Genomic DNA, 23951 nt, shown 5'->3' on the forward strand with positions numbered 1-23951 from the left:
GAGGTCAGAGGTCATGAAGGGAGCGACATAATGAGACTGAATAGTTCTGCGTCTCTCTGGTTGGTCGTTGAAGTTCTGAGGGGGCACGTACCCCACCGCCACAATTAATGACCACTTCAGTCCTTCAATCTTTGTACAAATGCTCTTTAAAGGTCATTGTAAAAAATGCCCCAGAGGCGAGTTGAAAAAAATGAAAAGCAGGCTGACTTGACTTGTGCTTAACACCAATGCAATGATATGTAAGGAAAGTAAAATTGCCTATTTAAATAACCTTGCTTAAAATAGTGGAGGGTGTCATTAATCTTCATGTCATTGCCAAGGATAAAAGAGCAACTTAATCAGTGCTAATAGGAATTTCATCTCCCACTATACCCCAACCCGTCATTTGGTGATGATGAGTCACTTTGTCTGTGCTCCATGGGGAAAAAAAGAAAAGCCAAAAAAAGTTCATTTAACAGTTGTTGCTGAAATTTAGAATATGACAGAACTGGACTCAGGAGTTCATTTCGACCCTGATCTTGGAATGTGAGAGCTGGCCTTAGTAAGTCTATTCGTGAATTTATTTATTTATGTGAAATATGTGCGTCTTTTTTTTATAGAATATGTGACAATATTCTTTCTGGGTGGCCCTCTTGGAGGAAAGATTTAAATGTTGAGACATAAAGCAAGTGCTTGAACTGCAAAAATGCATTGAGCACAATCATCTATCATTCCCCGGAACCTATTGGACTTAGTCCTTCAGTGTTGGATTTGCCTTTTTCCATTCTTTGTCTGTGAGATCTTAAGCAATTTCAGGGATGGCTGGCTCGGAACACATATGTTTTGCCTGAGGGGATTGAGTTATGGGGGACAAGTACAACTACAGCTACAGTAAGTAAGACCTCCGAAATATTTCTGACGGCGTCAAATCGTGTTTGTGTGGTGCAACATATAGTTAGTCATACATAACCGATGTTATGTCATCAATCAGTTTTTTTTTTTTTTCAATCAGGAACAAAGCTGCAGGTTTGTCTTCGGTTTGTGAGTTCCAGACAAAAGTGCGAAGCCACAGTGATGTCATACTGGCAAAGAATTATGCGAAATTAACACAAAATTAAGAAGTGAAGAATATACACCTTCTGCTATCGTTATGCATTAACGTTGTTTTTATACTGTACTAGCTAAAGAATTAACACTTCTGTAACAATTGAGAGGTGTTGGAAAAAAGTGAGATCCACAAGGGTACATCTTTTGTTGCAGAACAGTTGACTCTCGTATTTGGGTATGACCTGTCTTAAAGTGGAGTTTGCATTTAAAACCAAAAATAAGCTCATAGTTATTAAAACTCTGACGGCTTGACTTGGGAACAGGGAATTTCAGTGTATTGGATTACATTCACCTTGGATGTCCACTGTACGTATATTTCAAATGCATGAAGGCATTCCGCAATGAAGTGCACAGATGTGACAGAGCAAAAGCCTTTTCAAAGTCCAATTCTTTGACCATGCAACCTACTGCAATGTTTTCATCTCAAGATAGCGTGTCTGCCAGGTGACCAAAACCAGTGAAGGGATCCATTGTGAGCTGAAAATTGGCTGCTTGACTCTTTGACTGTCCTTTTATATAGTCTTAGACAATGTCAATAGAGCGGTTTTTCTTTTCTTTTGTGTAGTGCCAAATCTGTACGCCTTCCCAAATACCGACTTACTTATAGGCCATTGGTAATAACCAAAGAGAAAAGAATATAATCTTTGCTACGGAACAGCTTTGGTCCACTCCAGCTATCCGTTGCAGTCTATATTTTCCTCCAAGTATTCTCTGGTTGCCCCCCCCCCCCTTCTTTTCATGGAGTCAACTAAAAAGTTATAAATAAATGATTAACTAACACCGAACAACTTTGAGTCTTCATCTTTAGTTGCTGCTCTTCTCCATATTATAAAACGACAAAAAGATAAGCAAGTATAACATTAACTTTATGTCGTCAGTGTTTTTGACTTTAAAATAAAACATCTGATGCAGTCTAATGAATAATGCATTATTGTCTCAGGAACTAAGCCCCGAAGAAATGAATGCCTTTCCTACCTGTGTGACTAAGTGTGAGGAAAAAATTGTTAGTGCGCTCTAATTAACTGTATCATAGCTCTGCCAAAAAAAAATGATCTTCAGATAGAACACCCAAGTCTGCGGGGAGAGAGGTGAGAAGCGCTGAGATTCTGCATAAATTACTACAGTACATTGTACAGCCAAGCTTCTTCATTTCTCTCAATAACATGACCTAATTTTTCTATACGTAAGGGATTTGCCAGCACCATCTCTTCTAATGTCATATTTCCGTGTGAAGGGAAAGAATACGGAAACAAAGCACATGAAGACAAGGTAAAAGGCAGGTCATCGGTGATCCAAATCTGCCTAGTGAGGTGTCATTAAGTCTCTTCTTCAAAAGATTCCGTGCACTAGACAGAATGTCTGAGTGATTAACTGGCTGTGTGATATCCTACTTGTCTCCCACATTAAAGAGATTTCAGGATATATCCGGAAATAAGCCGTATGAAATTAGGTTATGTGTGATCTTGGATTCTCTTCGGTGATTTAATGGAAGCATACAGTCAGCGCGCTGTAAGTCGTGACGACAATGAATGTTGCTTGATTCAAAAAAAAAAAAAGTACTTTCTCTGGTGTTGTGTTGGTTTTATTTAATGTTATGTTGATCATTTTAATACGCAAAGCTTATATTTACTCTGGTCAAGGACAAAAATGTCATAGTGAGAGTTATTCTTTTGACTCAGCTTGGTACACCAGTCCCGGGATTTGACATACCTTGTATTTTTTTGTGGTTTTTTCTTCATAATAAAGATAATAATAATGTGTATTGTCATATTTCTGAATGAAATACATCCATTCACACTCTTCATAATCTGCCTGCCTGCACCTTGATCACATTTTCACAACACCTGCGCCACAACTTTGACCTGCTCCAAACTGGTCTAGTCTACTTTTCGTCGCCAAATTGTCAGGTGCATCAGGGTCGAATAAAAAAAAAAAAAAGACCTTTGTGCGTCGGAACGGCTAGTATGATGCAGCGCGGTCTGCCGAATTGATGTCCTCTGATCAAATCAGTGCAATCGCACTGTGAAAGGCTTTCCCTGCGGTCTAGTTAGAGAGCCCGGGTATCGTTACAGCCAGCGGCCCCACTTTCACCAATTCCCGTTACCTCCATGCTGTTTCTGAACCGTAACAAGATTTCAGTGCAAGGACCTGTGGAGACACAGATAGCTGATCTACTGTTATTTCTCTCCAGACTCATTATGGCTTGAGCCATTTTATTCAGCGCAAGTGGATGCTCTTTCTGGGGTCGCACAAGAGGATAGACTGGAGCCACAAAAGGGATCAAATCCAGGTGTGGTTGATCAATCAGCAAGAAAAAAAAACAGAAAGCACTTCAGCTTACAGAGAAGAATATTTCTTTTCTCCAGAAAACTTCCTCACTCAACTTGTTTGTCCCCAAGAAACTCTCCAATCAACAAGCAAAATGTATGAATTCCAACATTTCTATTAGAGTCAAGTAGGAGTTAATTAAAATTGTTGTAATTAACCCTGGAGAAGAATAAGCGGAAAAATGAACAGTTCGTAATGTCAAGCTTTGAATTCGGGGAACAATTGTCATGCCTGAAGCGGATAGACAATTGTAAACTTTTTGGGCTAAGGTCTTAATATGCAAACACGTGTGACCAGACAACAGTAAGCAATAAACATGCTCATTCCGGAGAGGTTAACTGACAATTACGTGGAACCAAAGGCAAGTCAGTGCCTTATAATGTGCACACCGTAGCAGCAGACAATGAGGTTGAGTGCTGCAGCCGCAGTTTTTTATGCCTTCTCCCACCCACAACTTATAAAATATTAAAAGCCTATTTTGATTACAATAATTCTCACTTCTAGCATTTACATATATAGTGTTTGGAGTCATGTATGCCAACGCTTAAAGGCAGTGTTGTGTATTACGGCTTTGGGCCGTGTTTTCAAAAGGAAAAATAGAAAAGTTTTCAATAGAAAAATAATGACTGGGATCTTGAATACTTAGCCTATAAATTATACGATGTGTGTGATACGCAGTATGAATATGGAAGGCTGGGATTTCTAAAATAAGAAAAGTTTTGATTATATATACAACTTGAAAATTAGTTTATAATCAGGAAAAGATGACATTCTGCTTCCATCTGGATGCTTCCGTCATTGAAACGGTACAGACATAGACTTGATTAGTATTCATTCCCCTGTCAGTATAAGCCTCTGGCGGTTTTCATAATGCGACTGTAATATTATGCCGGCATGCGTTAATTGATACATCTTGATGGGAAATATGTTTTCCACAATGACAATGACCCCTGAGATTTTAAGAAATGTAATCAACAAGTTGAAATAATGTTGGCTGATTTGTTCGACATCACAAAACATTAGTGCTGATGCAGCTCGAATAATATTTCATTCTAAATCAATCTTTCCAGTCATATTTTTTTTAAAGTCATCAAATCCAAATTGTCATTAGTCTCAGGCAGATTTATTCTTCTCCTTGAATAATGAAGATGACTTTTTATGGCAGTGAAAGCTGCGGGGTGTCCCAAAATCTAACTTGTGTGGAAGCATGCAGTCGTATCTATTCGACTTCCAGCAAAGTTATTATTTCATCAAAAGTCTCCTGGTGATTTCATTTCCATTTGAAACAATCTTAGATCATAGTAGTGATAATATGGTTAAAGAAGGCACTTTGTAAATATAATTTAAGCATTGCTCGCTCGCTAACTCCAACAGTGCAGGCATATTTAGAGACTTTATAGCAAGTGCAACACAATGCACTATAAATTTATTGTGACCTCGTCGGTCATATATACAGCTAGTAAAACTGGATGTACTATCCCAACACTGTTTTTACGTGCACCGCTGTGTACGCACGGTAGGACAAGCCAGCCAGTTGTATATTCAAATAGTCTCAGTGAAGGGCAGCTTTTGTGTAGGTATCGTCTCGCTGGCATTGAAAGTATTATAAATATGAGAGCGTCTGCCGTTCCATGACAAAAGACAAATAGGTTGTGCAAAAAGTCAGGCATGAAATATTAACAGCAGCTACTGGTAGAGGAAAGCCTTCAACGTGGAAGATGGACAACTACAAACACCAACACATCAAACAGCAACGGAACGATGTTTTTGTTTTTTTAAATATAATTTGAATAGTCTTACTTCATGACAATAATATAATGGTTATTATAAATGACATCCAGCAAATATACCGTATTTTCCGGACTATAAGGCGCACCGGACTATAAGGCGCACCATTAATGTCAGATTTTTAATCCAAATCAAATCATTCTCCATTTTATCTTTTTTATTTCAAATTCAGACGCAACAAATTACTTTATAATCACAAAATAATGATCCATAGACTTTTTGATTCATGATTCATCGTCTTCAGCGGGCCACTCATGATTGATTTCATGACACAATGTGTCGGGCTAGTTTAAATTTAGGAATTTGGTCCATATATAAGGCGCACCCGACTATAAGGCGTACTGTCGGCTTTTGAGAAAACTTTAGGTGCGCATTATAGTTCGGAAAATACGGTATTCGTTTAACAAATTTAATCTAGGGGTTTCAAAGTGGTATTTCAAACTAGGGTTACAGTTTGAAAGTCTCATCATTTACGGCATTTATAACTGTAGTCAATGTTCTGGATGATGGATGCACCTGTCAGCATGTGTGACATCAGCTTTCAAAGTAGCACATTAACAACAGCATGGTAGCGGAAAATAAAAAGCTACCTCAGACTGAGGCGCTGCTCCATAGCAGCTTCTTGCAGCACGTGGCCAATTTTGCTGCCATAACGTACCTGCACTCCTATGGACTATATTTAGCTTTAAATCCCGTGCAACCAGGGAGTCTTTCCTTACCACTGGAGAGGATTTGCCGCTCCTCTCAATATATAAAGAGGTTTTACAAGTGCGACTGCATCTGTAAAGGGCCACCAGACAAGTCGTGTAGTCCTTTGCCACTGTATAAATATAATTGAACGGAATTGAATTGCAAATCGGAGGCTGTGCCGCACACGGTGCCTGTCCATAGAGTTACTGCGGTAACATTTAGGTCACATACTAACAATGGAAGGCACTGGTGGTCTCGTTGGTTGCTTTTGACGTTTTTTTTTTTCTCTGTATGAAAAACACCCTCACATGCCTTCGAGAAAAAAAACAACTCCCCTTGGCATGCTAAGTCTGCGAAGAAAAATGAATAAATCATAACAGAGTGTATATTTATATAAGGTACACACGCACATACAGAAATCTTCCTTTTTTTCCACTTTTTGGGATGCTAAGGCCGTGTTTTAACACAATTTCATTCGGACACATTGGCAACAGTGCGTAGAAAAAGTGCTTAAATTGTACAAACAAACATTTAAGTATATTACATAACAGTCCGAACATTTGCTAAATCTTACAAGGACAGCGATGCCTTAATCCTCCTCTGCTTTAACAATTGCATGAATATGCTTCTATTTTTTATTATATTATAAAATGTATTTCAGTGAATCACATTTAATGAGCAATCTTGCATCCTTAATGTGAATCACTACAGGAACAATGTACTGTGTCTGACCCTGCACTGGTTTGAATTTAAAGCAAGGCATAGTTGTCATGGTACAAATATATTTTGTTCCCCGCTGCAGTTCTCTTTGATATATATCTATGCACCCTGCATAAGCATGTACACTACGGTACATAAAACATTTAGTTTTCCTGCCTATTTTAGCAACTCAGCTCATTTTCCCCATCTGGACTCTTTTTCATCTTGACCGCATGACACCTTCCAGTCAATCATAGTCGGTAGCTTGTTACACACAAAATACATCCGCGGGGAAACATTCTTATTTTCCAGAAGGCGACCTGCTGTAAATACGTGGTTTGGGTATACCATCTCTATAAAATGTGCCTGGCAGTTTACTTACTACTTTACTGAGATTGGGGATTCGACAGACTGAGCATTTCTTCTGACAGTTTGCGGACAGAAAGTAGACTTAGACCAGCTAAAAGCAGGTTTAAGTTATGGCGCAGGTTGTTTAACATGATTTTGATCAAGCAGATTAAAGTCAACTTGATTTTAAGGCACGGACATGTTGTTATTTGAAGCCTTCCTAAATATCATGCTCCTTCATTTAGCACCAAATGATGCATGAAGCCCCAAAGACATCAGGTTGAACTTCAAAATGCGTTCTGCTCCAAAGTTTTACACGATGATACAGTTGTATCATTTAAAGGTGTAATTTTGAAGTCTCTCTGAAAAGAAGTGCCTGCGCCAGTTGGCAAGCTAATTCCCTCGAAACATGCGAGCACCTTTTCATAAGAAGCCCCCTCTCTTCTTCATCCAACACTCCGAAGCATCTTCCCATGTGATATCTGGGGACCTCACAGCACTACGCAAGACTCATTTGCATGTCCCACATCTCCTGTTTGTAAGACTCTCATTCATCATTAAAGACAACCTCACCATTTTTTTTTATTTAATAGATGAGTGATTTTAATCAAGCGCAGCTCCAGCAGAAATCAGAAACTGCATTCTCGTGTCTGCGAGTAGAAAGCTTGCGTTGCGTGTAAATATTACGTGCGGATAAAGTGTGACCGTAAGCAGAAAAAAAAAGCAAAGCAGGTTTCTGCGACTCAGCACTTTGATTTTGCTTGATGTGCTTCATTTTGCGGAATACTCTAAGCGTGAGACAGAGAGATACATTTGCAAGTGACAATGTCGCTTTTCTTTGGGGACATTGAACTCTACAAATAGAATCATCGTGGCTCTCATCTGTGATGGTGAGAAGAAAAAATGCGTGTCTAGGTCGCAGGAACGTCACTGTGACTTCATTTGAAGTGGAAATGAAAAGTGGAAGTTTTCTACAGCGTTTTCCTCACTAAGGGTCACAAGTACCATATTTTCCGCACTATAAGGCACACCGGATTATAAGGCGCACCTTCAATGAATGGCCCATTTTAAAACTTTGTCCATATATAGGATATATACATTTGGCCGGCGGACCGGACTTTGGACACGCCTGCTGTAGTGGCTCAATATTGGTCCATATATAAGGCGCACCTGATTATAAGGCGCACTGTCGGCTTTTGAGAAAATTGGAGGTTTTTAGGTGCGCCTTATAGTGCGGAAAATACGGTAAGCGTCCAGCAAATTTTGGGCAAGAGGCGACGTACTACACCCCAAACTGTTCACTACAGATCGGAAAGCAGAAATCACACACTATTGATTTTCCCTTCGCGCCACATACGGACGTCAGAAAATTACACGGAAGAAAAGAAAACTACGATCAATCCCAATCTTCAAGGTTATGAGCAAAGATTTTTTTTTCTTTTACCCATTCAACAATGTGCTATTTATTCGTCAAAAAATTGTGTGACAAGGTTAAAGTGTGACATTGACTTTTTCGAAGGATTTGCTTCACTACTGCATTTCGGCGCCTTTACTAGAAACCCAGTGGGATTTAAACAACTCAAATTCTACAACTTTCTTTGGAAACCATTTCAAAACAAAAGCTTCATGTATGTTCTCAAGAAAGATTGCTGTAAAATGGCACACAGTCATTTTTATCTTCAAGCAACGTAGCACTTTGAGTTCTGATTGGACATATCTTGAAAGGTCAGTTCCAAAAAGGTTTTTTTTTTTGGTGGTGACGGCTTTATTTTACAATACTGAAGCATCAGTCAAGAGTGACATTTGATTTGATTTTGATTTTACAACAGCGGATGGAATTCTGTCGAACATGTGGACCGTGCTTAAATATACAGACCGTGTCGGGAAAGCGACTGATTTAAATGAAATCAATGGAATAAAAATGACATCGTCAACATTGTTTTCTACTTCACTACACATTGCTACAAGCGGAGAGGAAAGCAAATGGAGCCATAAAAATGAAGCTGTCACCGATAGCTATCACTTCTCCAAGTTGAGTGTGTCAGGGTAAAACAATCGGAGTACATCGTAGAGCAAAATATTGAAATGCGATCTCTTACATTTGTTTGTGGGTTGTTGTAGTGCAGGGGTGTCAAACTCATTTTTGTCGTGTAGTCCTAGCTTCTTTCGGAGGGCCATTGTACCTGTCAACCCAAATAAATGTATGAGCACCTCATATTATACAGAGTAAAAGCTACAAAACAAACTGACAAATAACTCATTTTAGAATCAGACGAGTAACAACTGGTCAAATATTTTTAAAAAAAGATATTAAAAGTGAAGACAATTTGCAATTCGAGTAATGACACGAATTTGATGCACAATTTGTCTTCGCGGGCCACGTAAAATAATATGGCGGGCCGTATCTGGCCCCCGGGCCTTGAGTTTGACACCTGTGTTGTAATGTAATAAAAGCTTGTTTAATTCTTCTGGGAAAAAAACAAAACAAAGACGTGCTTTGTAGACTCCAGCAGCAAGTCCTGCATCAGCCAGATGGCTGTGAAATTTTGGATGGGCACCCACACCCCCTAGTCTCGTCATTGAAATGCATACGAGTGATTAAACGTAACAAGGCGCCACCACTGAATCGCAAATGGGCGACCTAACATGGTCAGAGCATTTCAAGCAGTCCCAACCAACACGGTGATCAAGCATAGGTCACGTTAGCATGTGCTCAGCATTCCTTATTACAGCAGCATCTAGATTGGCCGTTGGGAGTTCTTCGCTACAGCAGGAGACATTCTCTGCGGTGTTTATCAACAACCCCCACATGCAAGCGCACACACACCCTGCATGCAGATTTAACAATGTGGAAGGCACGGAACGCACTCGACTTCATACCCCAGCCTTAAGTAGATTGTTCACACTCATTCGATACCAATGACGACTATAGATGTTACATATGCGTTAGAAATGTGATGTTGAGTAGGTTGTCGAAATGATTTTGGGTGTGCTGGACTGTTTTAAAAAATATATATGTGCTGTCACATGTTTACATCAGCATATTTATATCAATTTTCATGCTTGTACTGATAAAATGTTTTCTAAGTACAGTGTAATTGTAAAAGGGAATTTATTAAAGCAACTTTGAAGGTTTTGGAAACATGAATTCTATTTAATGATATACTTATTATAATGCATGAATTTAGTGTCAGCATTTTTGCCAATCCTGCATATACTTGACAGCCACGGGGAGTTTTGTCGGTTAAACCTTTAAGGCAGCTGCGTTTTAGGCTGTCAAGTGCTCCCAACATGTTCACAGCATGAAACTAAGTGATGTGTAAGACTTTTAGGCGAAGATGGAAGCCTGGTATCAAGACCAGGGAAAAAACGTGTGACTAAAGCAACCTGCTATATATTAACAAATTCAGCTTAACTATTAAATGTCATTTTCTGCTAACATCTTTTTTTTGCAATAAAGGAACTTTTAAAATTGGCGACACGAGTCACACTTTCGATCCTTTTCAAATTTGCATGTATTCTTTGACTTCCACTAAATATTTTCAGTTTTGCCTGTCACTTACACAAACCAGTACCGTATTTTCCGCACTATAAGGTACTTTGGACTTACGAATGATCTTTCAATCAAGGAAAAAAATATATTATCCTCAACTGACCCAAGATGATCTGGGGTGGTTTTATGAGACCCGTAGGACAACCAAAATATGGTGTCCTACGTGAATAAAAATAAACACTTCTGAAAGAAACCAAAATGCATCCATGACAGGATCTTGAAGGATTGCCTTGATTTCCTCATTCTTATGTGAGAGAGGCAAGGAGAGACAGAAGATCAATAAAACTACAGAGCAGGATGGCATGAGCAAGAATCTTTCTCCAAATGAAAGTCCAAAAGAAAATCATATCTGAAAAAAACTTCAACGCGTTAAAGGTGACATGTTGGCAGTTGAAAAATCTATGAACGTTATTATAATTCAATTCAAACAACAGAGCTGTCCCGATTGTTTAATTAATTGAATTAAAAAAACACTGAGAAGCAGACAGTCTCTTTGTTGTCATACAAAAAAAATAAAATAAAAAACAATCAAGCCATCTTTCACATCAGGCATGCAAATGGTCATATGTAAACTAGAAGACGCCGGTAAATTAGGTTTTTTTTGGTTTAAGATGCCAAGCATGACGACAGCTGGAGCTTTTTGTTTGTCGGTTACTGATACTTGCACGCCCCCAGAGAGTTATCGTTTCCATGGCTACGGACGTGGGTGATGCTGTTGGGGACTCAAGGGAGCCCTTGCACTTATGCAGGTTCTGTTCCACCCAGGGCCCACATTCACCATTACATCTGGTGTTCTTGGAAATTGTCATCATTTACAGCCAAAAGATCATATTCGAAACTGCTGCTGCATGGCATTTTTTCTTTTTTTTTTTTTTAACACATTTGAATGAGTGTCTTTTGTTATCTTGTCATTTTGAAAGTGCAGTCCGTACAATTGAAACCAATTGATGACACCATTAGCATCAAATGTGATTTTTTTTCTATAGGTAATTATGGAACTACAATATGATGCACTTAGCTTTGTGTAAAATAGCAAAAGGAATATGCCGATAGGTATATACTGAACTTGAAATTTTGCTGGATCTTGCAAAAAGAAAAAGCAGCACTACCTGGCCATAAGGGTTTATACCACTTGTTTGAACACTAGTACCGTATTTTCCGTACAATAAGGCACACCTAAAAACCTCCAATTTTCTCAAAAGCCGACAGTGCGCCTTATAATCAGGTGCGCCTTATATATGGACCAATATTGAGCCACTACAGCAGGCGTGTCCAAAGTCCGGCCCGCGGGCCAAATGTATATATCTTATATATGGACAACGTTTTAAAATGGGCCATTCATTGAAGGTGCGCCTTATAATCCACTGCGCCTTATAGTGCAGAAAATACAGTACATGCAAGGACGCAACCATTTCAGGTATCTGCATGCTTCAATATTTTCCAAACGGTTTGAGTCGAATATGACCTAATTTAGCACATGATGACCAAAAAAAAAAAAAGTCATTTTTGCACCCTACAAGGAAATTTCCAAAAGTGACTCAATACTCAAATAAAAATAATTAAAAATGTATATTTTTTTGTACAGATGCTACATTTGTGTCGGTCAAATTAACGGCTAAAATATAAGTTTCAGCCAGCGCCTTGAACATGATAAGCATTTAAAGGAAAGCATATTTTTTACCATCACTGTCACATCCGCAAAGTTTGCTAAATATACTGCAGCACCTTACGACAATTACTGCGGAAGGAACGTGACGGAAAAAAAAGGAACATTTTCATTTTCATGTTGGAAAGTTAAATGATCTTATCATTGCCTTTCATAAGCACAGTACATCATTCACTCTCCACTCAGTTTGTAGTTAAGGAAGTGCTTAATTCAATATCATTTTCCATCATTATGGTCGTGCAGAACAATCTAAATCGGCAACACGTCGGCTGACGCATCTGAGGAAGACGAGACACAGTCCAAACAGGTAACATCTAAAAATGTTTCGCTTATCTAAACAAAAGAAATATAATAGAAGTCCAATTTAAAATAAAACATGTTCTTTCAAAGCATCAACTGTGGTTTACTTTTTTGGCATGGAAATTTGGCGCAAGGGTCGACTACTCTTCCACGCTTGCCAGTGTCTGCGGGTGCCTCGGTTTTGATCCATCATCCTCGTGTTGACACGCTGGAAACGCTGCTTGGCAGCGGAACATTTCTTCGCACGTTCACTTTCAATTCACAGGAAATTTATGACACACTTTGTAGTTAATCCAGTTATATTTTTTTTCAAAAAAAGAAACGTCATTCATAATGTCATTGTGGAGAACCACAGAGAAAATGGTGGACTTTCTAAATACCCTTAATCACAAATATGTGTGTTCCATTTTCTCAAAACCAGATTTGATCTTTTTAGCAGCAAGAAAAGACTTGACGATCCAAAGGGAAACCCAACTCACCCGAAAAAATGTAAAAAAAAAAAAAGTGAGCCATTGTCATATTTGAGCTATCACTATAATTAAGTTGAATCCAACTTTTTATGTCATCGGAATTGACACATAGCTACAAAGAAGAGTAAAATGAACGACTCAGTGTTTCCAGACACGCATTAAAAATTTCCAGAGTTTGAGGCGACCGACAAATTCTTGACTTCGTCACGGTGGTGGTGGAAACACGGTATGGGTTACACGGAACACGGTGTTGAATTGGTTTGAAACACCAAGACGCCTTTTTGAATATCTCCCAAAAACTACGAGATGATGAAAAGTCATCGTAGCTTTCTTTCAAAGATGAAACTCCCGCCAGCCATGGTTTAACGAGAGGCCGGCAAAGATGTTTGCTGACGAAAGTGTGAGACGTCTCTACTGATGCCAAGCAGCCGGCTCAGTGGTCTGGGATGGAGGAGGAGGAGGAGAGGGGAGAGAAATCTAGACGCTTACAGTGGGTAATATAACTCCAGTGCTGATGGGGAAAATATGACACAATGCAATATTCTCTTTGGAATTAATTCAATGTCTTTTCTCCAAGAGCGTCTAATTTAGTGCCGCTTGCCTTCCTTACCACCTCCCACATTCCGCTCTCTCTGTCTTCAGTTTCCATCCTGCTCCTTCCCTCCACCACCACCACCACCACCACCAGAAGGAAGCGGCGCACATTTTCTCTGCCTTGGGCTTTTGTTAGATTCTCTTTGTGGAGAGTGCAAAGAGAGGGAGAGACACAAGACTCGAGCCTAGAAGTCTGATTGGGAGGGACGAGAACTTGGAGAGCGAGATGGAGTGGTTATGGACTTCAAGTCCAGAGAGTGGTAGATGGGGGGGGTGATAGAAAGGCTGTTTTGAAGAGGTTAACCTCATTAATTTCGTGCTTATGGAAATGTTCAGGGCGTGACATACTATAATAAAGCTTTGTGCTAATGGTACATACTCAGTCAAAACGCTTACTCGTCACATTTTAATTTGAGGCTATTTTCTGCATCACGGACGCTCGGCCCCCCGTGTTTTTCCACCCGGTTGGGAGAATAAAATCTTTGTTTCCTTCAAAAGGGGAAGCATTGCTTGTCAGGCAAGCCGCCCTGTCAACTCTCCAACTTTGGAAGCAATGAAAACATGGCGCTTCATCTCAATGGCAAAAAATAATCGGAAAAAAAAATAAAATATGAGAAGGTCACCGCGTTTTCCAGTCATCCTAAACGGGTCCCCGTGGATCTTAATGAGGATGGATGTGAGCTGTGCGGGACTGAGTGGTCTGAGTTCAGCCACTCAAAAAAAAAAAAAAAAGCCAGCGAAGGGCAAACAAGGCGAGGAAAGTTGAGTTAGATGAGGGAACGATGTTTCGAATAAAAAGGATTTAGCTGAGGGAATATCGTCAGTGTGTAGAGTGGAAGCAGGTTAAAGGTCAAACATCCAGTGAGGAGTATTTTATTGCTTGAGTCCAATCCCATGAAATTATTTGGGGAAAGTTGTCATTAGTGAGAGTAACGGATCTTGTTTTCTGTAAAAGCAATATGAAAATATGATCGTAAGGACAGACGGCGGTATCGCATGAAGGTGTCGGGAAACATAACTGGCCAACTGGGATGATTTATTGGACTTGACTAAGTGCGTAAAGTTAGAGGTCTATATCTGCATGAAACAAAAGGACACTCCATATCTTTCATGATTCATGAAGCAGAGATTGCGAAGAACTCAAGGTCACGCTGATAACTATGCAATGTTGGCTGATGAGGAAAAAAAAAAAGAGTTGGAGGATGTTTCACTGAACTTAACCGATTTCACAAAATGATTAAGTGTCGCCTTGCAACGTATACTTTTCCAGACGTCTTCATCTTCGTGTAAATAATACATCGGACAGAAAATGAATCATAATAAATACATGCAAATTATCTCGGTAATTACTGTGCATGATCTAAACTTTAATTACAGTACCCGCTGCAGGTTAATGGCCTTGTAAATTTCAAACGGCCAAAGTGTAAAATCATTTAAGCCCTGGTTCTACATTATTACAATGGCCCGTGAAGAAACAAAGGAAAATTGTAATGAAAGCTTAAGACGTATTTAAAAAATAAATCCAAAGCAGACAACTAAATAAATAAATACACCCCTTCCGTGTAATTCTGAACACAGCCACAGCCTGTTATTGGAATTTTATAGAGCAAACTACACGATAAAATCCAAAATATTGTATGACTGCTATCCAGTTTGCAGCGAAATGACAGGTAGCAAATAAGTCAACGTGGATGATTGGGGTGCTAACTTTAGAGTAAGCGAGGGAGGTTTCGAGGGAAAAATAAAAACCCAATGATCCAGGCTCCTTGAGCTTACGACAGGAGAGAGTGGAGAAGTCGTTTCCATCATTGCGACATTTACCCTTCTGTACTGATGTTTCCCCTCTGGGAGTTACAGAGCTGCTGTTTGGTCTTGCTGTGATGTATAGACTGCACACACATGGAAGGATGCAACAGACTGTCACGCCAATGAGACGAGAGTAAAGGTCGGAACATCTCAACATGGATGGAATCCGAGCTCACTGCGCTCCTTGAAAATGTTGACATGATACTGTTGGACTGAACATTGGAGCACGATCTGAATTCTCCTATAATTACATGGACGCCGTTCACTGCATACAAATAATAAAATCGGTGATGCCATGTTTGTTTTAGTATTGCAGGAGGTTCTGAACGATAGAAAAAAAAAAGCCCCACAGAATTGGAACCTAAAGCTGTATGTTGTAAATCGATAGGATGGGTGACTTTAAAGTACCTCTAATATTAAATTAGTATTCAAATAAACAAAAAGGCTGTCTTTAATAATTTGTAAAAAGGAAATATACTGTAGAATAGTATAGATGTGCTGGACAAATGATCTGTTTCTTGACTACTGACAAAAATAAAGGGACAAAACCAAATAAATATATCCATGAATAGTCCATTTGAATATTTTCTTCCTTTGGTAATATTTTAGTGTCTAACCTGGTTTTCCAAAATCTAGAATGACCCACAACAAATAAACCAAATACGCCAGAGTACATATAAAAGATATTCAGAATATCAACCAAATAAATAAATCCATAAATAGTCCATTTGAATATTTTCTTCCTTTGGTAATATTTTGGTGTGTAACCTGAGCTTCACAAATCTAGAATGACCCACAACAAAGAACCCAAATACGCCATAGCACTTCTAAAAGATATCCAGAATCTCAACCAAAAATGCCATTGCTGTGACCACGTTTCTTGAATTTATTTTGTAGGGCCAAACCGGAAGTGCTTTTTCACAGTATACCACCTAACTTGACAGTGCTCTTGGTGAGTTGCGCGCAAGTACGCGCACCTCTGTCTCCACTCACTGCGGTAGTAACGGGCCAAGCAGCACCAAGCAACCTCGCAACCACTCTACTCCAGCACAGAGGAGGACTTTATCACACAGGACATATTTTTCCGCTCTACTGTTCTCCTGGGGGTGACGGAAGGACAACTTTGAATTGATCTCGTCGTGATTCCCCCCCCCATCCTTCTCTTCCATCTCTCACGAAGGAGCACGTCTCTTCTGAGAGGATGGGACCGCTCCTCCTCTCCATCGCCCTGTGCGTGAGCGCCGCTGTCCCGCAGCATGTGACGGGTAAGTGGGGGGGAAATCTTTCCACTTGTTATCGCATGAAGTGATATTTGTTGCAGAATCAGTTTTTTGTGCGTAAAAGAAATACGGTGGTTGTGTTTGCAACCCGTGCGTAATTGGAATCAGACCACTGGTTATTTTTAAAGTGAGTCTCCTATAACGCGGTTGTTCTTTTTCAGCCGAGGGGCGTTTGGAAAGCATATGTCAGGTGGAATGCACTCTCATCCCGAGCTGGGTTGGGTGTCACTGGATAACAACCTGATCAGACACAGATGTCACTTTTAATTCCCACTCAAACTAAATTGCTATTTGTCTGGAAGAGCGGGGTTTGGGTTGATTTGATTTCTATTCAGCTCATGGAACAGGGTCAACAAAAATAGATCGCTCAATGAAATCACATGACTTATATCTACCAACAAAACGGGAAAAAGATGATACATTTTAGAATGACTTGAAGTGAAACGTGACAGCTGCAGACTCACAACATAAGTTGTATTTTTTTTAAAAATATTTTTGTTTTTCCAAATTTCCCTGTTCTTATTTTCTCCATTTGATTTTCCAAATTTCCCTGTTCTGTATCTCTTTTACAACATCCGAGCACCTTTTGCTCCACATTTCCAACACTCCTAATTTTCCCAGAAAAAAAAAAAAATCTTGAACAATTACAACTTGGCTATTGCAGAAAACACCGGCAATTATTCCCATTCCAGCATTTTCCCAAAATGCTCTTTACCTTTAAACCTCCTTCCCAAATTTTTTAACCTGTAGCAAGCGTTTAGCTCATCCGAGGCATCTCATCAGCATTCGGTTTCTACAGGAATAGCATTTTCTACTTGGTTATACAGTAGAGCTGAAGATGAAACATCCTCCTCCATCTTTGCCCTCCAGTTGTGTTGTGACAGGACCGTGTAAGCGTTTCCAGAGTGAATATTTTTCAGTCAGAGTCAGGGCAGGCCTACCTGTGGGATTGCTGTAGAAAGCAAGCGTATCTCTCTATGGAAGTGGGTCATGACAGCCTCTGTGTCTGTGCTCATTTAGTAACATGCACGCCTCGGGAGTCACACATGTTAGACAGACCGAGTTCCGGAGGCTTCCCGAGTCTCTCGGTGTCAAACGTGCGGTCGACTCTTCTGATGATTGTTGACTTGTTTCAGGAAAAAAAAAAAACCCAGCCCAATTAATTACTGTTGTCTTACGCCAAATGGGAGGAAAACACAGAAGCTGTCTTGAGCAGCTGGAGGTTACTTCCAAGCAGAAATCCCACCACATGGAACTTGGTCTCATTAGGCATTCTCTTTGTTGACACCCTGCAAAGGCTTTATTCTTCGCTTGAGGTGACAAGTGTCCTCTGAGAGACAGACGCTAGCAAACACCCTTTGGAGGATATCACAGAGTGTTTTTGTCCTCCAGAGCAAATTGATGGGGTGGAAGCGCTTCGCCTTCAGGTAAAACAGACTGCATTGTTTTAGAGGAGCATCGCAATACGTCTCTTTCTCTGCTTGGTTACTGGTGCCGAGTCGCACGCATTGTTTAGGAGCACGACTGCACCCCCCCCCCCCCCCTGGGTCCGTGAATGCAATGATGCTTTGTTCAGAAAGGCTGTTTTAATGAATATTATGCATCTTGTTTTGGGGTTCTGTCCTCGCATAATGGCTCTGAAATTAGAGTCTCTTAGGCAAATGGACGGCCATCTGGAAAAGCGATGTTGTTTGTTATTGATGAGTCATGACAAGTATTGTGGTCGGACGTTGGTGTTGCTTATGCAACCGTTAGCCAATAGAGGCTTGTTAAACACAGCATGACATGTTTGGTGATCATTGGCCTTTTAAGTGCATGGGCAGAATTAGTTGCTCACATTTTCAAACTAAAAAAAAAAACAGATGGCTAGTGGGTACCACACACAGAGTAAATTCATCTGTATGGTAAGCATGCTTCACACTGTACTATAAATATAGCAGAATCATGCATGGGCCACTAAAATATTCTGACGGGATGATCAGAGGGGGAGATTTTTTTGACACTTCTAGACGACGATCCACGGGTAAGCTTCAGCAATGGTTGCTCTTGTAAGCGCTGCATGTTTCAGATTGTTTTGGGAAGAGAGTTTGACATCCAAGCTTCCCACTGAAATACGCAAATAGATGAGCAAGCCATGGTACCCTTCCAAAAATTACCAAATGACCTGACTTATTGGACAAACGAAAAAGCCAATTAAGACAGTTTTAGCATATTCCAAAACAAGGTATACCGTAAAACCGAGAATTCACCCAGTCTTGGACTTTGAGTTGCAACCATGAACTAAAAAAAAAAAAAAAAAAGCTGTTTTATGGATTAAATGTATAGCAGATGATAGCAATCTTTTTAAAAGCTCATTATATTCAGGCTAGCGAAGGTAGTCCAGGTGACTTTGAATAACAACGGTTTGTGGCTGACCTCTACGATGTCCTCCGCTCCACTTTTAAAAGTCACCGTCTTCAATCAGTCGAGAGAGGTCATCCCCAGTGCCAAGGTTACTTTTGCCATCATGATCAAAAGGAGTCAAAGTCACCCATTGGAGGACAAGTCGTACTTAATGCTTGATCAGGATTTATGAGTCAATCTTCATAATGCCATCCCTCATCATTGGTCAGTGGCTTCACTTTTGATCAGGACTTGAGTCCCATTAGGATTTGAAGGAGATTTTATTTGTCTGTGATGCTGACAAGTTAATGGATACACTGCTATTTGTCTTCATGCTGCTCTGGGTTTTTTTTTTTTTTTTGCCGCCCACATTTCAAGCTTGACTGATTAGAAGGACAGTAGAGGGACAGATCTGGAGAGTGCAAGGACACATGCTGAGGAGGTGCTTATCCAAAAACTTTATTAGGATCTGAGAGAAGGACAGCTATAATAAGATATTGGAGTGAGCACTGGCTTGGAAAATTGGGGGAAATTTTGACTTTTTCTGACTTGAAGTTTTTCACTAGAATTTAGCACTGCATGTTTTGTTTCCTTGGATTGCATAAATAATTAAAGATACAAAATTTTGACTTTCTCAACAACAATAAAAGATCATTGCATAGTCTTAAACACTGCATGTTTTGTTTCCTTGGATTGCATAACTAATTACAAGGACAAAAGAGAGGACGTGAACTTGAAAAGTTATTTCAATGAACTTATAAAACTTCAAATAAAATCAAGGAAATTAATGAAATAAAATCAAGGAAAATAATCATGGCCACTTATCTAACCCTAACCCTCCATTATCAAGTAAAAGGCCAAGGGTTCCAACAAGCCATGGGGATTATTAAACACGGCGATAAAAGGGCTAAATGGACTAGCACACGGTAACTTGCGCTCTATTAAATTAAACACACATCGTAGCAAAGTGAGGTCAGGGCAGGACTTGCTCAGGCCAACTTGTTTCTCCTGACGTGAATCAAAGATCTTTGGTTGAAATAAATTCAATTTCTTTTTGTTCATGTTTAATGTTTGTTGTATTCTGATTCATGCTGGTCAGAAAAAAAATCTATTAAAAAAAATGTCAATTTTTTCCCGTTCTTTCTGATCATTTGTAGAAGAACTTCCATCTCTTTAAGGTTCTTCTGGGGAAACACCAATGCATGCTTGTCTGGTAGGAAGGTACAAACGATGGGAGGTGTCCAAGTTTGTAATGAGGCTAAAAAGACTCTCCTGGCTCATGAGCAAACTAGGGCATCTGTAATGAGCTTTGGGGGTGGTTGTTGGGGGGCTTAGAGGTAGAGAGACGTGTTGTGAACCTGCCACAAGCTGCAATTCGACAACACTTTGGAGAGAGAGGAGCTGCGCAAATCAATTTATATTTCCAGTCATCTAAAAAAAAAAAAAAAAAAAACTATTCAGGTTGCAGATAACTGGAAATTCTAAAACCTGGACTGGTAGGGTTACGATTACCATGAGTCTTTCTACAATATAAATCCCAAACTAAAATGATACAATATTATCCAAATACTCGTACTAGGCAGTGCCACACTTTGTTAGTTCAAATAGACTTTATTTTAAGTTGCCATATTATGACAAAAAGGAAATTATTGATATTGTTCTCACTTGTTTTGCCGTCGGAAAATAACACCGGGGGGAATTAAATCACTGCTGTTTAACAATTCTGTTTGAAATCATTGTTAGGTTTTTGGATGTGGCATGTTTTTCGATTAAATTCACTCTACTTGTCGCTTTTAATAAGGATGAAAAACATAGCGCCTTTTGCCTGGCAGGATCAATAACTGATACCGGCAACAAACATGTCAATCTAAGTTCATATCACCGAAAATGTTTCAAATACATTGTTGGCTGTCATTCATCTTTTTCACATGGTACATCTAAGCTGTCTTTAATCTTCAACTTGACTTGGTCACGGTGTTCTCTGTCATCAATGATTCATTCATCTTTTTCATAAAATGCGTTTTAACTTGACCCTATTTCTTCATTTCACCTTTAATCAAAGTGCTCCTCACAAAGTTCCTTTTTACGAGAGACCAAAATGTATTGAGACCAAAACAGGAGGTAACTATGACATGCTACATTTAAATCATATTTGGGTTCCTCTCCCATCATCCACCATTTCAATATTCCAACTGCTTCGTTACATTTTCCTGCTTCTTAAACATTTTGTATCTTGTCGTATTAGATACAACATGCTTGAGTTGCCCGAAGATCAATGGTGCAACTCTAATTACTAACATCAGAGATTGCGTTTTATTGACATTTGTTATAATGTTGCCAAGTTTTCTAATTGTGTATTCTTGATGTAGCCTCATTTAAGATATACGTGCCATCGATCCAAATAGATGCCGTGTAGTGTTTACAAGCATGCTCTGGAACTTTCAAATCATTTGTGCCTTTCAATATCGGTCAACTGGCGGGAAAAACAAATGGATGACAGTTTTTAGGTTCAGGAGGTTTTTCTAAAAAGCTGAAAATATTCCCGAGCTCACACTTGAATGCTTCTCTTCTGACACGGACGGATGAGCTGTTCACATTCAAAATGGTGTCTGCTGTGTTCTATTCACTTATTTAGTGAAGCATCAACAATGTCTTTCTAATTATTGTTGCTATTGTTTTGTGTGCGTGTGTGTGAGTCATTTCGCAGCCAGCCAGCCACCCACTCCAAACCGAGATGATTTAATGTTAATAAGCACTGCCGTGATGCTACAAACACCTCGAAGGGTGACATTATGTGGGAGATGGATGTGCTATGAGCATCTGCTTTGGATTGAACTATTTGTGTGTGTGTGTGTAGCTTCTGTACACAAAAGTGACAATTGTTGCCGTACGTTAAACTAAATTGTCAATATATGCAGATTCATTTAGACACAAGTTTCCAACTAGTACCGTATTTTCCACATTATAAGGCGCACCTAATAACCTCCAATTTTCTCAAAAGACGACAGTGCGCCTTATAATCAGGTGCGCCTTATATATGGATCAATATTGAGCCACTACAGCAGGCGTGTCCAAAGTCCACCCCGCGGGCCAAATGTATATATCTTATATATGGACAAAGTTTTAAAATGGGCCAATCCTTGAAGGTGAGCCTTATAATCCAGTGCGCCTTATAGGGCGGAAAATACGGTAAATGATTAAAAGCAACCTATAGATTTAATGAAAACAAGTCTTTTTGTAAATATGCATATAAATAAAAATGAGTTGTATAGAAAAAATGTCGATTCAATCGTGCAGGCCAATTAAATTAGTCCGTGCCTGAGTAACATTACAGACGTTAAAGAGTACAAGCAGATGCTTAACTATGTCGCCACAATCAATAGATGCTATTGAGTTTTTAAAACGACCTTTGTTATTTTCCATCTGACACTGCCTGCCGCTGCCTTTAATTTATGTAGGTGCAATTATTGCAAATGAAAAGAAAATTCAGACATGTCAAAGTGAAACTTGATCCAGTAATTATATACAGTATTAATCAGGCAATTTAGATGATTACACATAATTGCTTCATTTCTAAATACAGTGAGACTTGAAATAAAAGCATCCTAATTATGTTTTTTGTGATAGGAGCCGTCATTTGGCAGATTTTTTTTGCTTGCAAGAAAAAGACTTAAAATTGAATTTACACGCAGCGATAATGCTTCAAACTAGATTCGATTTTTGGGGGGATTTGGTAAAAGGCTCCCATGCCGTGAAGAATTTAGTGAAAAAGTTTGACTGCTTTAGATTCAGGACAAGAACGACTTGGACTTGACAGACACAAACAGGATTTGTCTGCCCCAGTGAGTGCTGTCTAGGCTGCCAGCATTAGCAGTGACAGCCGACTGTCAGTCGTCTCAATACGGCTACGATCCATTAGCCGGATTGTTTTTGACATGGCCATGTGGTAACTTGCCATGAAGGTGCAAGTCATGAGCTTTATAGCGTCTTTGGACATCAAAGTCAGTCAAATCCTGTCATCAGTGATGGGTTCGTCACTTCTGTCCAAACAAGAGGAAAATATATAAAATAAAATAATAATAATAATAAATAATATTAATAATAATATAACTCAATAATAATAAAATAAAATCTGCTGTTTTACTTTGATTCAACAGGAAGATGATGAATGTGCTTGTAAAAATCTCAAAATAGTTACTGTAAAATTCTGAGGATCTGGACAAAGATACAGACTTAATGATTAATCAAATATTATATAATATCTATTATATTAATAACAAATCATTGCTAATTTAGCGATTAATCTTTGCACCTCTGTGATATGACTTGACTCCTTACTTTTTCTCACCGCACATTTTATTTTTCGTCTTTTTTCTAACGCTGGATATTTTCTTCTTACATTGTTTGGTAGTTAACTATTTGAGCTTTTTATTTGCCTGTACCGATCATACAGTTTATCAAGGTGATTATCAGACTCATGCTGAATTATTTCCTACGATTGTTTTGATATATATTCTAAATAAATTAAAGTTCCACTGCAGTTTCACCCGAGCCCCTAAAAAAACCCAAACCCTTGACGCAACAAGTGTCTATATTTTTTTTCTTTTTAACATCTTCGTCATGGAGTCCAGTGATGACATGCAAATGTAGCATTCTGTATCATGTTCCCTGCACACAGACCTTCCTATCTCCACGAAACACATTGGAAGACATAGTATCAGCGCCATGTTGGACGGACCGGCTGGTCCCATTTAGATTACGGATGTTGTTCCTGCCTTCTGGCTATCAGTCAGATAAAACCAATATGTCCCAGGATGGACTCGTCTCGTGCTTGAAAATGGATCCCCTCCGCTCGTTGAAGTCGTTCGTCTCTTTCTTTGTTTCATTTATTTATTAAGCACAACGTATGTTGGCATGGTTCGCACAATTGAGCCATTTGTAACCCTGACTCGATCAACTGT

At 39.3% G+C, this 23951-nt stretch overlaps 1 protein-coding gene and 1 long non-coding RNA gene across 3 annotated transcripts in view; one reads left to right on the forward strand and one right to left on the reverse strand.

Annotated features, from left to right (window-relative positions):
- Window positions 1-23951, reverse strand: part of LOC148397392 (uncharacterized) — a 154292-nt gene that overhangs the window by 57786 nt on the left and 72555 nt on the right. For both annotated transcript variants that reach the window (XR_015858711.1, XR_015858710.1), the window contains exon 4: window positions 9039-9122. This is a non-coding gene — a long non-coding RNA (uncharacterized LOC148397392). The remainder of the gene's footprint in view (window positions 1-9038; window positions 9123-23951) is intronic.
- The window catches only part of edil3a (EGF like and discoidin domains 3a), a 45084-nt gene continuing 37413 nt past the window's right edge, over window positions 16281-23951 (forward strand). The window contains exon 1 of the mRNA XM_088376853.1: window positions 16281-16593. Coding sequence (XP_088232979.1) covers window positions 16530-16593 — 64 coding nt within the window. The 5' untranslated portion in view covers window positions 16281-16529. The remainder of the gene's footprint in view (window positions 16594-23951) is intronic.

Source organism: Syngnathus floridae, chromosome 5 (assembly GCF_059516105.1).
Source record: "Syngnathus floridae isolate MCC-2025c chromosome 5, RoL_Sflo_1.0, whole genome shotgun sequence".
NCBI classification, from domain to species: domain Eukaryota; kingdom Metazoa; phylum Chordata; class Actinopteri; order Syngnathiformes; family Syngnathidae; genus Syngnathus; species Syngnathus floridae.